General features: G+C 35.4%; 1 protein-coding gene across 2 annotated transcripts; it reads right to left on the bottom strand.

Annotated features, from left to right (window-relative positions):
* On the bottom strand, positions 547–11,311 carry LOC109710940. Of its 2 annotated transcripts, XR_002216480.1 has the most exons (4): positions 11,083–11,311; positions 10,351–10,981; positions 1,303–4,023; positions 547–873 (listed from the first exon to the last, which is right to left on the bottom strand). XR_002216480.1 is itself a non-coding variant. In XM_020233758.1 (3 exons), exons 1-3 carry the CDS (start codon positions 11,112–11,114, stop codon positions 1,642–1,644), a joined length of 3,045 nt encoding a protein of 1,014 aa, XP_020089347.1. In that variant the 5' UTR covers positions 11,115–11,311; the 3' UTR covers positions 1,044–1,641. The 2 variants fall into 2 exon arrangements, 1 of the variants encoding a protein (XP_020089347.1); XM_020233758.1 differs by lacking the exon at positions 547–873 and having other exon boundaries at positions 1,044–4,023.

Genomic DNA, 19,269 nt, shown 5'->3' with positions numbered 1-19,269 from the left:
CAACAGCACGAACAAAGTACAAAATGCTCGCTTAAAATTTTATCTATGTTTTAACTATATCAGTACTTGCTGGTTTGGACTTTGGAGCACTTCTGGGCGCAGTGAGCACTCGGAATAGTACTAGTACAATAATTCGTAGATAATAAAAAATTAAAAACGATAACAAAGGAAAAGAATACAGCGAAAAAAGAAACCACAAGCAGGCGTGAAATTCATTTGGCCAATAAAGAAGGATAACAATCAAAGAAAGTGGAAGAAGAATAGTTTGGTTCAATGTAAAGTTGTGATCGGGTTCGGTTTAAGTACAAAAAAATTAATTTGATTTAAACAAAGAAAAAAAAAATCAATTCGGTTCAAGTAAAGAAAAAAAAAATATGTGAAGGATTTGAGCCGGTTTAGAATAGCTTTGGTTCCATTTAAACGAAAAAATAAAAAAAAATTTCATTCGGTTAAAGCAAAAAAAATATATATATATATATATATACACGGAGAATTTAGAACTGCTACGTACCCAATAATAATAATAATAAATTACTATATAACAAATTTATAAAAAAATAATGTATAAATATATATTGGGTGTTCAAAGTTTGCGAATAAGAGAGCTTTGACAAAACAAATTGGGCCAGATCGACACACTACGTGAGAGGTTTATCACCACCTTCTACACCTGGTTGAGAAGTAGAAGAGACATTGCACTCATCACGTGATAGACCAGCTTCAGTAGCTTTCGCAATAGATGATGATGTAACACGTTTGAGGTGCCTTTCCATCTCAGCTTTTCAAACATCAGTACTACTTTGATGTTGCAGTCGTTGTAAGCATTTTTTCTTTTTCTTTGTTGTTTCTTTTTCTGGTAACAATATGGAGTACCTAGAATTTAAAATACTTTTAAATTTTGTAGACATTTTATTAAAGCATGAAAACGAAATGCATTAGAAACACAATTGCAAACTAAGATCTTATTGTACCTACAAAGCAGAATTCGTATCTGTTTATAAACAAAACAAAAACAAAAACAAAAACAAAAAAGAAGAAGAAACTTTCTAGCGAAAATGGGCGCCCTGACCGAAAAGCAGACTCTAGTTTTTAGAGTCTGATTCATCACTAACAAAACGTGATCCAAACAAATTGGAAAGACCGATAAGAACAAAAGAGTCATATCAGTTTCAAGCGTGGAGAATAAAAACAGCCGAACGAAGTAGAAGATTAAAGAAAACAGTAAGTGGCAGTGGAAAAACAACTATAAAACATAGAAAACTAAAATCCAAAAACTACCGTAAGAAGTCCAAACAAGATTACCATGTTCGCGGTGGATATTTAGCTCACCACGGGCAGAGCTAGGAAAGCAAGTCAGAGTGGCCCCAGAATTTGCTTGTCTTGTGCCATAATTTCATGAGGTGTACAGAGGAGAGGATGCTCCCTCATCTCCTTCCACAATTCTTTAACAGTTTGCATCTGACTACGACTCACGAGCATGCTTCAACAACAGAACTCCAGTCAAGTCAAATATGTGTTACAGCTTACAAATATAATAACAACATCTTGAAAACATCCACCTCAGATCATGAGTTCATTCTAAAACTAAATTCCATCTTCCTGATCTACTGTCAAAATTAGGCGTAAACATAAATACACCTGTCAATGCCAATTGTTCTGCTTGTTCGCATGGTGGTTCGATACTTCTGTGACATTTTGTGCAGAAGGATCCAGCTCTCCTACACTTCCCTGTTCTTTTGGCGTGTTTAACTCTGCGCATGTACTCAGGTTAGGCTTTTTCACCGTTTTCGTGAATCTATCATCCATCTCTGCATGCCTTTTTCTACTTACGTATTGCGTGCCAACCCTTGTTTTCATCTTGCAGGATGTATCAGCTAAAGGTACACACGAAGGGTGGACAAACGGAGCTGGAGCATGTATGCCGTACGCGGGGGATATATTGAAACTGAAAATAGGAAAAGATATTAAGGAAGGACGAAATGTACGGGCGAGGGGAAAAATTTTTGATCCTGGAATTGTACATGGTCCCTGTAAACCGGCAGCATCATTGCAAAGACAAGAAGGCTCTTGCATTTCCCTTTGTTGTATTGCATTTAACAGCCAGTGAGGAAGACACGCTGGAGAGTGAGCTGTTGAATCACGAGCAAAGCTAGTATAATCATGATTAGGAATAGGGGGGTTGAAAGATCGTGTGCTGCAGCATACACTTCTGCTATGTTTGTAATGGGTAGAACTTGAATTACCCATTCCACCATTCAGATATCCAAAGTTAGAACCGTGTGGAGAAAAAGAATGGCTACAGAGATTTGTGTTGTAACCGTAGTTCCCAATTTCTGAGGAATTTCCGCTTTTCAATATCGATTCATCTTGGTGTTTAAGTTGCACTTGCCGGAAAGTAGTACCAGATGCTGCCATTCTATAAAAGCTTGGTGGAGCTTCTACTGGACGGAAAAAGCTTTGCTTTAATAAACCGTCTGCTTCTGATAGAGCTACGGAGTGAATTGGTCCCCCTTCAGGCCATCCATTTGGGCTGGATATATCAGATGGTCTTACTGAGGGGCGACTTTCCAGAATTATTTCCTTATCTGTCCATACCTTCCCTTCAATAGAAGCTTCATGTTCTTTGCTCTGTCTCCCAACTGTCACATTTTGGCCCATCAAGCGCATCGTTTGTCCCATAGGAGGCTGAAACTCGCATATCGATTTCTCTCCATTGATGCAATTTTGAGTTCTACTAGTTTCGCTGCACCGACAACCTGAAACCTCTGATTGATATGAGTGAGATTGAGAAAGCCAAATTTTATTATTTGACTCATGGTTTCGTGCTTCTGATTTTCCGAAATTTCGAAAGCCGGTAAACCCCAATTCAGATGTTGCTGTTTCTGCAGCAGCGGACAGCTGTTCCAGCAACTTATTTGGACGGCCTATCTCCTCAAGTGATGCGCTAGAAATATTCCCTTTCATTTTTGGCTGGTCATTCATCAACTCAACATGATTAGATAGTATAGTGCTATAAACAGGATAAAGCATTTGCTTCTTAAGGGATTCATTATAAGCGGAACCAGAACTTGAGGCTAACTGGATAAGTTCTCCACTAAAGCGTAGAGGCAAACCGTTGAATTCCTCATGAATCCTTCTGTCTCGAGAGGGAAAACATTGATCTAATGGAGTTCTCAAATTTCCGAATCTCTTGGAATTACACGAATCCAACTTAGTTGCTTCCATACCCCGTTGTGGATGAGAAGTCAAGAGTGCTGAACTCCAATCACCTAGCAGAGACAACGAACTTACTGTATCTGAATTTGGAACACAATTCTCAATTGAAACTGGTGGTTCTTTTGCAGCATCAGATGTAATTTGTAGTCTTGTCTCACCAAGAAGACTCATCTCAGAATCAGAATTCAAATTCAATTCACGAACAGGATTCAGCGCACTTGGTTCACCAGCATACTTCTGATTTAAATCTACAGGCTCAGTCAACAAATTACCTTCTGTGCCCAGAAAATCGCTTTGGGAATCAATAGACAAAAGGGAATCAGCATACTTCTTATCAGAGAAGGCTCCATCTTTCCTGCCTACAGATTTTGAAACAGCATCTTTGTCCCTTATATTTTTCACCTGGGATTCCAGACTGCCAGTGAAGCCCTTGGAACCTTTTTGGGAAGTGTCCTCAGCTGATGATGCAGCCAATGCACCATAAAATATGTCACAAAGGCTTTTCAGTTGAGGCAGCTCGAAAGAGCGACATGTTTTACCATCCTTTGAGCCATCAACTCCTGAAGAACTAACACTTTTAGCGGATTCACTACAAATTTTTGTCCCCTTTGTCTTTTTCATAGAAGCACTCTGTGTCTGTTTCTTAAGCCTGCGACGTACAGGTAAAGTCCTGACTACCTCCTCCAGGTTTTTAAGCTTCAATTTTGCATTTCGAGTATAATTCAGCTTCTGCTTCTTTGGTAGAGATCGAATTTTTCCTGGCTTCCTTTTGTGTAAGTGAACAAGCTTTCCTTCTTGAACTTTAAGCTGCAAATCATGCTCACGATTTGAGTGCATTTAGTAAATAATGCAGTTACGACAATCTAATCTTACCAATAGTTTCCTGGATAAAGAGGCATTGAATATGCTAAGGCTCAGTGAACTAATAACATGCCTGGTTAAATTTATATACAAGTTGGAAAACAACTTAAACCTCAGCGTCATCACTACTGTAGCAAGATAATTTAAAGCTTGCAAGTGTGAGACCCAGGTTTAAATTATATTAAAACAGACTCACACTACTCGATATAGAATAGCTTTTAAACTTATTTATTTTTATACGATATTCTGCAAATGAAATGGTGATAAAAAAGTAAAAAGATTTTTTAACATCATGTTGATTTTAAATTCGAAGGAATAGGATCTTGAATTTTGAGGTAACCTATTCACCTGATTCTTCTAAATTAGTTAGCTCAAAAATCTTGATTAATTTTGATTTTGACTTATTCATGTGTCAAATGGTATAAAAAATTATGACATTTTGACAACTTGTTAAATCTCATACGCCCTAAAATTTCAGCACAGTCCAATGCTCGGATCCTCTGATTAGTAAATTAGGATTCCAAACAGAGAAAATTTTATTTTATTTGACAAATCAAATGATCGCAAACATCACAAAAAACTTCCCGTTCAAATAAGAGAATTATTTTCAGAGTGCTCTCAAGTTTCTTGTCATTTTGACATCCGATTAACTAATACGAAATCCGAATATAATTTGCAAGATTCTGGTCAGCCTGACATGTCATAAGAAAACTTGTTCAAAAACTCAATAAGAAATTAGGTGATGATCACATAATCTAACCACCAAAAGAGCCCCATATAATCTGACAACTCCAAATTTAATTAATTTGCAAATATCTAAAGAATGACGGGGTTTTAGCAAATGTGGCCTTAATTCAACTTATTAGCAGCTTAACTCCTATACACATGTTCTTCCCAACTAGTTAAACAGAGTTGGGGGAGGGGGGGGTGGGATTGTTCTGAAGCTTCGAAAGGGAGTGATCCTTTTCTCTCCTTCGTGGTAGCATAGAAGGCTTGGGAGCAATAAAATCCTACCTCATAGAAGCATGCATTCTCCTCTATTCTTCTCCAAGTTAAGGTTATTCTTTCTTAATTTATTTATTTCTTCATATTCTTTTCATAACTGACCAAATAAATAAGAAAAAGATGAAATTTAAATATAAACCATAAAAAGAACTAATAACCTTAAATGCATTATTTTAGTTAGGATGTTGCGGCTTGATCGACAATGTTTTGAGTGCCCATTAATTTGTCCAAATTAATAAAAGTTTTGATATAATAGGTTAGAGAACGGTTAAGGACTAAATTATAGTTTTCAATATTTATCCAGGGACGCCGACCGTCCCTAGAGCAAGTGGCAAAGGACTTGATGGTTGGCGCCCGAGACCTAAGTTCGAATCCTAGTTGATTCACATTTCAAGCTAAGTTTATTTCTAAATGAAATAAACGAAGCGGGTAGCGTACTAGCGTGCTACCTATTTCACAATATATATATATATATATATATATATATATATAGGCTAGGGCTACTATACTTTTATGAGTACAGACCCCCTTGTACTCATAAATTTTTAACCGTTGATTGATTGGATGTGTGGGTAGGATGATGGTGATCCTCACTTAGAATAATAGTGGTCCCCTAGGGTTGAGTGAGTAGTTGGTTGAATAGTATGATCTAACGGGTGAAAATAATCAATGGAATAAATATAAGGGCCGAAAACTTATGAGTATAAGGGAGCCAATACTCATAAAAGTATAGTAGCCGGACTCTATATATATATATATATATATATATATCCAGGGACCGAATCAAAATATTACCTATAACTTTTTCGTTATACCACCGACTGGAATGATTTAAGTATAATTAAATTTTTAAAAAAATTCGCTTGTGATTGTAGGATCTAATAAGCCAACCTCAAATCTAAAATTAGTCGAACTGTATATTTTTGAACTTCTTAGCTAGGAACTAAATACTAAAATTACTGTAGCTTTCTCGTTTGTCTATATATTTACAATCAAATTGCTTTTGATCTTTGTCCCCAAATTGCTTTTGATCTTTGTCTATATATGTCTTTATGTCCTTAAAAGGTTCCATATGTCTCTTTAATTCATAAACAATGTAAGCATGTTTGATGTTGCATCTTTGTGTTTTTCCCCTCAAATAGCAATCTATTCATCATTTTTGCACACCTTCCATTTCCAATCATGTTTTGTTCATTCTAAAGAAATCAAGGTTAGCTGCATTTGTGTCCCTACAAAGTAACAAATTGCATATTTATTCCTACAAAATTTCATGCATCGCCATAAAGTTTTAGTTATCAGATATATCCCTCCAAAATTGCATAATCTGTGAATATGTCCTTCCCTTGTAGTTGACCAGTTAAAGTAGACTTTTCTTCAAGGAAATAACCATTTTACTGTTAAATAAATATCTTTCTAATAATATTTAGTAATATTTTCTTATTTTTAATGTTTTATTCTGACTTTTGTGTCGGTTTAGGTGAACCACATATTATAAATCCTAAAAAATATTTTTAGAAAAGCCAATTTTTACAAGGGCATCATGGCCAGATTGATGAAAATTTAACGGTAATGGTACTCAACTTGTAGGGATAAATTTGCATATTTTACTTTAGAGGGACATATTTGATAATTTAAAACTTTATAGGGATACAATAAAATTTTCTAAGGATGAATATGTAATTTCATAGCTTCATAGAGAAACATAAGAAATTATCCCCAGAAATTATAATTTTTTTTTAAATCTTTCCCCATAGATTCAAAACAACATCAGATCTTTAGTATATATTTGATATATAGCATAGAGAAGTGTCATCCTAATCCAAGCAATATGTAGATACCGCATATACGTCAATCAATCATCTATCTATAAAGCACCAATAAAATCACAAATTTATGCATATCTCCAATAGTTATAATTACATTAATCTTTCAACAGACTACCCAGGCATACTGATATCACTAAGGGTGTCAACGAGCCGAACACGAGCGAGCTGATGCGGCTGTGTCGCTCGTATCATAACGAGCCGAGCTCGAGCGGCCTCATTACGGTATCGAGTCGAAAGTGCAGCTCCCGTGTTCGCTCGTTTACGAACACAAGTTCCGGCTCATTATTAATGAAGCCAAAAATTGAGATATCTCAAAAACAAATTTAAATTAAAAGGATATATATAAAAAAATAAATTATGAGATCTTTAGCATTAGACTTTAATTTAATGATTAAAATTTTACATATAAATAAGCCTTTTATATTAGTTGCGATTTTACTAATTAGTTGAAAAAAAAATCAATACAAAAAACTGTATGAACATATATATTTTTATTTATATATATAAATATAAGTTATATAACATTATATAAACTAAAAAATATGATTATTCGAGCTGTTAATCGAGTCGAACACGAGCGAGCTGACCAGCTATCTCGGTGCGATCGTTTATCAAACGAGCTGAAAAAGTCAGCTCGTGTCGTCTTTTGACATAAACGAACGATTGAATCTGCGAGATCATTTCCAGCAAGAACACCGAGCTGGTTTCGCACAGCGAGCTGGATTCCACCCCTAGATATCACCAACCAAATCCTATATTTCATATTTGCCTTCCTAATATTTCTAGTGCCGAATTAAAAATTCTTTCGTTAGCTAAAAAACAGACATAAAACCATAAGCAGCGTAAGTAATAATCCTCTTCCACAAAATAATAATAGATAACAAGATAAGTAGATACATAAATATGAAACAAAGTAGTAATTTAACTATCATTTAATGATACAGTTTACATTACTGTTCCACCCAATAGTAGTGCACATCTAGCCTCTTCAGCATTTAACCAACTCCATTTGTTAATCAATCTACCTCGAATATATCTCAAAATTTTATCGGAAAAAATTACTAGTTATAAATTCTTGCAAACGGGTAACATCAAATTCAAAATTATAAATGGGGCTTCTAGCAATACCTTTGTTGTAGAATGAACTAATCCGAACATCCATTAGATACAATTTTATCAAATAAAGTTAAATTGGAAAAGTCATTGCCTGAACAATAAAGTTTCAAGTGATTTTCAAATTTGTGAACTGAAAAATCATCAACAATCGGCAAAGAAGAACCCCAGAAATCGATCTAAAGATAGTCAGCACTTGCATGCTAACACCTCAGATCTTTTACTTGTTTTACCGGTCTTGCTAATATGGTCCATTCAAACCCGCTTAAGTAAATCTTCTTGCCGAAAAACTCAATGGTACAAACTTCCCACATTGCTCAAAACCCTAGAGAAATTTGAATAAATAAGCTAGAAGATTGGCAAACCGCACGCAATTTAGAAAAACTTATTATTACATTTTCTCACAAGTTTAAGTTTCTTGCTGTTGCCTACCATCTTTGCTTGCGCGATTAGCTGTATTGAGTCTGATGTCCTTTCCACCAACATAACTATACGACACCAATATCTTAGAGTGACCCCAATAAAATCCAAAAAAGAAGCTTCGGGCAACAGAAAACTTGACTAATGACTTGTTGTGCCTTACCTACCCACAACTTTATATCCAAACTCACATTATCATGAACTCCAAAAAATTGCATCTTTGGTCATCATCTTCCTACTATATATATGTTGTGTTGACATCTTTTAGCACTTAACTAATTATTGCTTCTTAACGACCGTTCATAGAGCAAGTGGCAAAGGCTTGGTGGTCGGTACCCGAGACCCAAGTTCGAATCCTAATTAAATAAACGAAGCGGATAGCGTGCTACCCCTATCCCTCAAAAAAAAAAAAAAGAGAAAAAAAGAGCTAATTATTGCTTCTTGACAAAACACCGAGTAGTTCTCATTTACATATTATTCGAGTGTTTAAAACAAGGAGAAAGCCAAATCTAGTCAAAGTTCACCTAAAAATAGGTGCATCGAGTTAAGTATAGCTGAAAAAAAAAAAGTATAACGCATGAGAAGCAACTTTTGTTTGCAACCAAGTTACTTTCTGTGAATCCATGAAATTTTGTATCGCTGTTCAATAAAACAAATAAACTTCTCCAAGTCCATAATTCGTAGCCACTGTCTTGCCCTTGCTTTAGGCTTTTATGATCTTCTTTTAACACCCCAAGTATTAGAGCTTCTTCTTCTGTTTCTCTTTAGGAAATGTCTATGCACACTCTACAAATCTAAGTTACTTCTTCCTTTCGAATTGTTTAAATGATGGATATTGAGCAAAAGAAAAATAAAAAACTAGCCGCCAATGAAAGCCTCCTAATAAAGAGTCATTCCAGCTTACCCAGCTCACAAACAGCCCAATATCCAGGCATAGCAGGAACTGTTAATTGCGTCCGGGTCAAAGTTTTCAAGCATCCCGACTTTCGTAAAAGGAAACTATAGGTTAAAATGTCTAGAACTATAATAATCATCAAAGAACCCTATCATAATGTTTCCTTGTGTACTATTGCTGTGACACTATAGTCTATATATTCCGAACTACGGGCGGCATTTCACGATACCTAGCAGTCTAGAAGAATCAGCCTAAAAATTTTGAACAAGAAAAATCATCTTGAAATTCAGTAATCTTCAAAATCACGGGATTCAAGCCAATAATACGAAGGTGAAGATAGCCAAAAACCATACAGTAGGAGATTAATCTAGATTCAAAGATTTGAAAATAAGCGACGCAATCATTAGTTCAACTAAACCAAAGGAGGATAGAATGATGCCAAAGTGACAACTTAATATCAAAACAAATGATTCACTAAATCCAAGCTGCTTCTTTTACAGGTACGATTTAAACACTACGCAACAACGTAATGTGTGATATACAACGTAGTACTCTAACCGCGCAGTACGGGCTAAACTAAGCAGCCACAAATAATTCACCAAACTACAGTGATGATACATGAGATATTGCTTACCCCAGTACCATAACCTAGTGTCTAAATAAATCAACCGCTAACATCAACGAGAAGCGAATTCACAGCACAAAATGGCCTAACGCGGTGAATTCGCACATAAAATATCACCAATTTAAGCTGCACAGATAAGTACCGAACTGAGTCCGCGTCTCGCGTTAATCAGTATAACCAATCACTATGAATAGATAATTAGCTCAAAGTTATTACGAAAACATCATATACCTACTAGTGATTTACCGTACGCTGGTTAAACGCCTAGCTAAAAGGAGAAATAGGAGAGCACCAGAAAAAAAAAAAAAAAAAAAAAAAAAAAAACCGTAAACCTCATTACCCAAAAAAAGCTGTGAGTAGATGATGTGGAGAGAAACGTGACCACATACCTTTTCGGAAACGGAGATCCCCATTTTCAGCTTCTTATTTATCTTCGATTTTTTCTTATTTGTTCTCTTTTTTTCGATCTTTCTTGAACTATTTTCGATCCTCTCCTCGTCTTTCGCCGATTCTTTTCCTTTTCTAGAAGCTTCTTCGTCGTCTCTCTCTCTCGTCTCAGTTCCCAGATCTCGTCCTACGCCTCCGCCTCCTCCCTCAGCGTCTCTCTCGCGTTCGCCTCCTACGTCGTCTCCATCACAGCCGTCGGATTCTTCCTCGACGCCCTCGATCAACGGCGAGAGCGCGAAGATCTCCGCGATCGACCTCTTCTTCTTCGGCGCCCTTTGCTTGCTCCTCCAAGAAGCTCTCATCGGCCTCTCTTCCTCCTCCTCCCCATCCAAAAGCGGCTTCTCGGCTAGGGTTTCGACCGCGGGTTCCTCGCCGAGGCGATCGGAGCCGTCCACGTCAGCCCTAGCTGCCGCCGCCTCCCTCGATCGAGCGGCGTCGAGCTCGTCGGACCACCACCGGAACCTCCGAGCGGAGATCGGGGGCAGAGCTCGAGCTTCGACTCCCTCTTTCCCCACGCCTTCGAAGGGCCAGCTCCCCCCCAAATCCAAGTTCCTCATCTTCGCCGCGAACTCCCTTCAACAAGATGAAGAGCAAAACGACCGGATCAAAACCCTAGAAAAAGAAAAAGATCGGAGAAACCGCAAGGAGAAAACCTAATCGCCACCGATACTTACCGGATCGAGAAGCTCTCCAAGTCCACCGCCATGGGGGAGATAGCTTCGTCGAAGAGAAGAGAGGAATCTTGAAGAGAGAGAGAGAGAGAGAGGAGGTGGTGGTGGAGAACAAGAAAAAAGGTGAGCTAAGAAAAATACTAATTAGTTACTAAAAATTTTAATTAATTTATTTTTTTTTCGGAAAAAAAAAAAGAGAAAGGAACGGAGGGGGAGGTTGGGGACTTGTGATAAAGGCCGCAANGATCATTGAATTAAAAGATGTACGTGCTTCGTGCTATTAATAGCATAATAGCGAAACTATATATATATATATATATATATATATATATATTTTGGGGTTTAGTTCTTAATAAGATAAGATTTTAAATCTATAGAATCCTAACCAGTTGAGTTAAAGAGCTCCATGGCTTAGATGGTGTTATAATATTATCGAAAACGTTAATATTTGGTGTTAATAATAATAATAATAAATAGAGAGCATGGGGAGGGCTTCCCGTAGGCGCGGGCAGTGGGGCCCGCACTGCGGTGCGCTTGTCCCACAAAAACATTAAACAGGCACCGGAATTTAGTGCCTGCACCGAGTGTATTCATACATTCTATACACCACTTCATTAAAATTTTCAAGCTTATATATGTAATGTAATATAAAGTATTTAAATATGACCTGTGCCGGAAAGATAACGAATTGAGTGTAAAATATTTTTTTTAAAAAAAATATATTATGATCTACATAATAGTTAGTCACAAAAATTTATAGTGAAAAAAAAAAGATTTTAATTTTGGACTTTTATCGTCCAGATTTAATGGTGTGATGTATAGAATGTGGGCATAGTTTGATAAAATGGCGATAGAAATCATCATTTTTATAATTGGAAGATCAAAAGAATTTAAAAGTATTTATAATGTTTTCTCTTCCAACGTTATAAAATTATGAGTATATAATATATATCTATCATTTGAGAAGCATATAGTCATGTATTTTTCAGTGGTAGTTTTTTTTGAGAAATAGGTAGCACGCTACTCGCTTTGTTTATTTCATTTAGAAATAAATTTAGCTGAAAATGTGAATCAACTAGGATTCGAACTTAGATCTCGGGTACCAACCACCAAGTCCTTGCCACTTGCTTTAGGGTATTTTCCAGTGATGGTTGTTACTGTAATTTTACAGTAGTGGGGGAGAAAATATTGAAAGCAAATTTTTAGTTTTTTGATTTTTTTTTAGTATAAAATATGAGCCATGCGTGCGCTGGACCAAACTATGCCGTACTTGTACACCCGGTTCAGGCGATAAGGGACGGAACCAGCGGCCCCGCACGTACGCGAACGTGCGTCCGATCAGATCAGACGGCCAGCGGAGCACCGGCGTATGGTGGGACCCACCCCAGGGCCCTTCCGTGCTGCCGTGCCTCGCTTGCACGTGATTGGTCAGGAGATTCTGCACCCATCCCGGGAACTAAATAAGGAGCAGGTGAAAAATATCTCCATTTTTTTTATTTTTTATGTATACTAGTGTAGTTATCCGGGCGATGCGACGGGCAGGTATTATCAGAGTATTAGATTTTTAATCCAATCCAACTCATCTTAAATAGAAACTATCAAATAATTTCAAAAAATACTGTAAAATAGGTTAAAAATAAATTAAAAAAATAGAAAATAAGAAGAGAGAGAAAACAAAGAAAAGATAGAGAAACTCTCACTTAATATTGGTCTCTAAGAGGGCGAGGCTTGCCATTGCTTTTACTGCCGTCTCGATCTCCACTGTCATGCCCACGCTTTCTTCCGCAGCCGTCTTAGTCTCCAGTGCCATCACATTCACCACCTCTGCCATCGCTATGACCTGAAGCATCGCCCACGTCTCAGGCTAAATGAAAAGAGGATAATACATCAAAATTAGGAATTAAAAAAAAAAAGTAAATAGATCCCACACCTCTTGCTAAATGAAGGAGGTTGTAATTTATTATAAGAAATAAAATAGGCTTTTATTTTCATAACATGCATAAGAGAGAATGAGGCTTTTGCGTGAGTTTTTATGATTTACGATTATATTAGGGTTAAAATGAATGGATACATTAATTAGACGTTATATGCGGAGGGAAGGCAAAGGGTTGGANAAAAATTAAGGGGTGTGCTCATATGTTATTGATGGTTCAATCTCTTGTGTAATTTTTGTGATTTAAATAAGCCAAATTGGTTACTTGAGATGAAACTTTGGAATTGTTGCGTGCTCCTCTTGCAAAGCTGTGGGATGTGCCATCTACGAAGCCACTTGAAGCTCTTAATTTTTTTTCCCTTTTTTTGGTTTTAAGAAGATCATTCACGTCTGAACACGGGGTTTAGCAGTAAGTTGAAGCTGTTAATTAGAGATTCCTTGAGTCTTTATCTATTAGATCGGGAAGTTGATTGAATAATGTGACTCCAAAGTGGAGTATACGAGGTGAGAATGTAGGTTACAATTTGATTCGTTTCGTGATAAAACAACTAAGATACAAGACTTGTTTAGTTTATAGATATCATTCTTTTTTTTGAGAGATAGGTAGCACGCTACCCGCTTCGTTTATTTCATTTAAAAATAAATTTAGCTAGAAATGTGAATCAACTAGCTCTTGAATAGTTGAATGGAGTTGTTGTAGGACTAGGATGATAGAAGCCAACTTGGATTTAATGGTAGTAGGTGGAATAGTATTTAATCAAAAAGTTAGAAATGACCAAAGGGTTGATCAAATGGTAGAAAACCTAAAAGCACTAAGGTATTTGTGCCTTTATATGTATTATAGCTAGCTCAACTCTATATATAGAAAGAGAGAGTAGAGTTTTTATATTTTCGGAAGTATAAGAGAGTTTGTACTTTCAATTTTTTTTACTCTGAATCAATCTCTTAAATTATTTTTTATTTTTGAATTAATATTATTATCCTAGGGAGGCCACTCAACCTTAAGGAGGATCACTCAACCTGTAACGATCCGACTCCCTAACAACAATAACTTGTTAGGCCCAAACCACCGGCCCAAATTGCTTAAACCACGTTATTATTACTAGCGTGTAGGCCATATAAACTGATAGAAATTGGGGTGTTACAAACTCCCCCTGTTTAGATCCTGATGTCCTCGTCAGGTCTAAACCAGATCACAAACAGACAGATCCAAACTAGATCATAGACAGACAGACAAATCAAGACCAAAATTACCATGTGATATGAGATTCTAAAGGTGTCTCCTACGAGTTCAAGAGGTGGCTCCCACCAAATCCGTTGGTGTAATACTTTGCCCCGCATAGCACTTAGCTCTCACACTTCCGGTTGATATTCGACTCTGATATCAATTGCAATGACACGCGCGACCCGCTAGCAACAATAATTCGTTAGACCCAAACCACCAGCCCAAAATGCTTAAACCCATTATTATTACTAGCATGTAGGCCTTACATAAACCGATCGAAATCAGTATCCCATTCAATGTGGGACTATTGGGACGTTACACAACCCCAAGAGAAACCACTATTTTTCTGACCCTATAATTCTTGATCAAAGGCTAAAAAGTCGGAAGCATAGTAGCTCTACAATATAGAGAGAGAGAGAAAGAGATAATATTGGTCCCTAAGAATTTGTAGGTGACTAGTGGAATAATATAATCGAAGAAATAGAATTCGTTAAAGAGATAGGTTTAACGGTGACAAACTTACAAGTTTCAAATATTTGGTACTTTTAATTAAAAGCATCATAACCAGACTCTATATATATATATATATATGTATATGTATATATATATATGNTCTAGGAAGGACCACTCAACCTTAAGGGACTAATATCATGCTAATCTTACAATTTCTCATCTAAGGGTTAAAAACTTGATAGCAAATAGGATCTTTTGTTATTAATAATATTCCAGCCTAACTATATATATATATTACATAATATTATTAAGTTGAAATACTTCTAAAGTAGGGTTTTTTTTGGAGAGAAAGACAACATGCTACCAACTTCGTTAATTTTTTTTAGAAATAAACTTAGCTGGAAATGTGAATCAATTAGGATTCGAACTTGGGATCTCGGATACCAACTGTCAAACTCTTTACCACTTGTGCTAGGGACAGTCGGTGTAGCTCTTGAATAGTTTTTTTTTTTTGAGAGAGAGAGATAGGTAGCACGCTACCTATCTCGGTGACAAACTTACAAGTCCCAAATATTTGGTACTTTTAATTAAAAGCATCATAACCAGACTCTATAAGTATATATATATATATATATAGAGAGAGAGAGAGAGAGAGAGAGAGAGAGAGAGAGATAGAGAGTCGAGCTATATCGAGTCGAACCCGTACGAGGTGACCTTAGCTCGTCTTCAGTTTATTAAGATTTTAAAGTGGAAATTTTAATTTACATTTAGCCCGTTTTTTAAGAGAGATAGATAATACGCTATCCGCTTCGTTTATTTGATTTAGAAATAAACTTAGCTGGAAATGTGAATCAACTAGGATTCGAATTTGGATCTCGGATACCAACCATCACGTTCTTTGCCACTTGCTCTAGGGACGGTGGATTTTATTTTTTGTTCAACTTTTTACAATTGGACGAGACAGATGTAGCACAGCAGTTCTTCACTGCACGATTTCTCTGAGTTAAAAATAATAATAATAATTGAGTGCAAGCAGTGAGGGCTGGGGAGAGCGCAGATTTTCTGCAGCTTAGGTTCGGAAATTAATTAAATTTTCAGTTTCACAATTACGCTTTTAGCCGTTGATTACTTTTTCTTTTTTTTTTTTGTTCCCTTTATTTTATTTAAAAATAAAATTAGTTGGAAATGTGAGGATTCGAACTTGGGTCTCGGATACCAACTAATAAGCCATTTATCACTTGCACTAGGAATGGTTGGTGTTTAGCTGTTGATTGCTAAACTTTATTTGGCTACAAAACATGGTAAGAGAATTTTGTGTCTAGAAAATTTCTGCATCTTAAATTATATTAATATAAAATAGTATTCAACAGTTCGGATTCGGGCGGATTTTTAAAAATCTGAACCCGAACACAACAAAAAATTCGAAACTCAAACCCGAAAATTCGAACCTGAAATAATTATTTCTCTTTTTAATATTTCAAAATATATTACATGAAATCTAAATTTTAAAATACAAATACGAATATAACATCAAATTTTTATATACATATTATATATAATGTAAAATAAATTCGGATCTGGATCGGGTTTGGATCTTATTTAGATTCGGGTCGGATACAGTCAAAATTTATATTTATCGAATTTTTATTTTTGATATTCATATTCAAAATCATATTTATTTAGAATCTGATAAATTCACTCCGTTTCAATTTGGATTCGCATGAAATTTTGATTATCTCACTACACAAGGGGACAAATTAAGCAGCAAAGATGTACGTACACACGGGGGAGTACGGTTGTTGAGGGGAACAATACAAATGCATAAAAGCCTGTTCAATATTACTAGGTGTGTCCTATATCTTATGTGGTCTCGTACATTAAATTAAGTGCAATGTTACCTGCATTCTTAAATTAAGTGCCAGATACATACCTCATCTATTAAGTTTTTTATTTTTTTTAAAAAAAAACTCTCTAGTCGTTATTTTTTTTACTAAAATTTATTTATATTTTTATAAATTTTAAATTTTAAAAAAGTATAAAATTTATATCTATATAAACATGTAGAGATAACATTTTTCACTAATATTCTATATTTTTCACTAATAAAGTCTTTGGAAAAGTTTTGAACGGACGCGAACTTTTTGAAAAAACTTGTTATTTAGCTACCAATATTTACATGAAAATTAAGAAAAAAACACGTAAAGGGTTTCTTTNAAAAAAAAAAAGAAATAAAGGGCTGGTCTCTTTTTTTAGTTCCCCTCCACGTAGGAACTTGTTATTTACTGCTCCCTGATTAGTTTAAAAGTAGCTTTACAGTGTCGAGTTTTGGAGCTGCTTCACACACACACACATCTTTCATTTTAAATTGTTTACACACACACACACACACACACACACACACATCTTCACACACACACACACACACACACACACATCTTACACACACACATCTTTCATTTTAAATTGTTTACACACACACACACACACACACACACACACACACACATCTTTCATTTTAAATTGTTTTGTTTAAATTCTTTTAGTTTAATTAAGTTAAAATTTTATTAGATCTAACAGTTTATTAGCTTAAATCTGTAATTAATTTTAGTTTTTGATAAAAATATTGTAAATTATCAAATTTGATGAAATTATTATCTAATATATAATAATTCAATGGAAATCACACAAAATTTTATCGTGTTATCGACTTAGCTTACTTTTAATTTGGTGCTACACAATTGTTCTTGGTTAAGGGCTATGCATAAAATCTATAAACTTTTTAATGTTCTTACAAAATTAATATATAAACAACAATTTAAAGAGGTAAATTAGTTCATACGAAGTTTTAAAATGCAGAATTGGGTGATAGCCGGTCACATTATATTAACACGTACATAATTTGCAATCAAAGTTTAAAAACTTTTTGCAACCCTCATCCAGGAAAGATACGTAATAATTTCACACTGCATAATGATATACCATTTTATCTTCTTTTTCTTGGTGAACAAATTATATCACCCAAATTTAAAGAAAATAAGAAATAATGCTTTCCAAAACTGCGACACCAACCAGAAGAAAGAGAAAGCCTCCTCAATAATGTTTAGGAATAGACAACATATGAGAAAACTAACCTTCCATCTATTCGCAATATTTGTTTAAGTCTTGTAAAATCATGTTGGAAAATTTGCAACCTTAACATAATAACACGTCACACTTCAGTCTTTTCATAGCCAACAAAAAGTTGTTGATTATACAACATTGCAAAAAAACAAAAACAAAAAAAAAAGTGGCAATTGAAGTTGATAATAAGGAGACATTGGAAAGAGCAGTGATAACCACACAGTCGATTTAGTGAGCTGAATAGACTTAAGGGAATTTGCAGAGACTCTAGGATTGGAGGACCCCACATGGTATCCAACAGCCCTCCAAGACAAGCGGCCCTGGCGATTCGTTAAATTTCCACTATAATCTAGCAGTTAGTCAATTTTGGCATTTATCATTTGCAGTTGTAACATTTGTCGCCTTAGACCGACCGTCCCTAGAACAAGTGACAAAGGGCTTAGTAGTTGATATCCGAGATCCAAGTTCGAATCCTAGTTGATTCACATTTCCAGCTAAGTTTATTTCCAAATAAAATAAACAGAACAGATAACATACTACCTATCTCTTAAAAAAAAAAAAAAAAAAACATTTGTCACCTTAGTAGTTTGGAGTTCCTATCAGGTTCTTGATACATGGCAAGAACATTTGTCCACTCCAAATAAATTCAAAGAAAATGACAAGAGAAAAATCCAACTTATAAATCAAAATTTCACATCAACTTAGGTCGGCAACTCAATCAATCACTATCTGCTATTAATTCCAGACAAAGCTTATTGGAGCACGATCTCATTCTATATTCTCAGCTTAAATGGTTCCAACAACAAACCTCCAAATAATTCTAATACTATTCTGTAAGCCTGAAGAAACATTGTACTCTATGCTTTTTATGGTCACAATCTGTCAGACATCTACAAGCTGTTTTTTTTGAGAAAAGACATCTACTAGCTTTTAATAACACCATATCTGAATAAAATATGAAATTCTTTAGAGTTAAGTGCATACAACTTTTCGTAAAAATATCAAATAATAGATATATTTTCATAAAATTTAATTTTTTATATTTATATTTATAGAAATTCGATGATAAACAGTACTTTAACGATAACAAATCAGAAGGACAAATATGAATATCACCGAATTTCTGTAGATATAAATATAAAAAGTTGAACTTTATAAAAATATATTTGCTATTTGATATGTTTATAGAGAGCTATATGAAATTAACCCAATTCTTTAAATTGGATAGCTTGGCGGGATCTGAAAAAAAATATATTTTTTGGCCGACCGTAGGACCAAAACAGAGCGTTCAACCAACAGAACTAAAGCCCAAGCCAGGCCCAGATTAGATTTGGGCCTTTGATTTTGAGGTCTGAACGGAACCAATGAATTAGATTGGGCCTGATCCAACCGACAAAAAAGTGGGCCCAGTAGNATTTGCACCATTACACCATTACAATTTTGCACCATTACACCGTTA

The sequence above is a fragment of the Ananas comosus genome, linkage group 5 (assembly GCF_001540865.1).
Source record: "Ananas comosus cultivar F153 linkage group 5, ASM154086v1, whole genome shotgun sequence".
Lineage (NCBI taxonomy): Eukaryota > Viridiplantae > Streptophyta > Magnoliopsida > Poales > Bromeliaceae > Ananas > Ananas comosus.
This window is presented reverse-complemented; position numbering and strand designations above follow the sequence as displayed.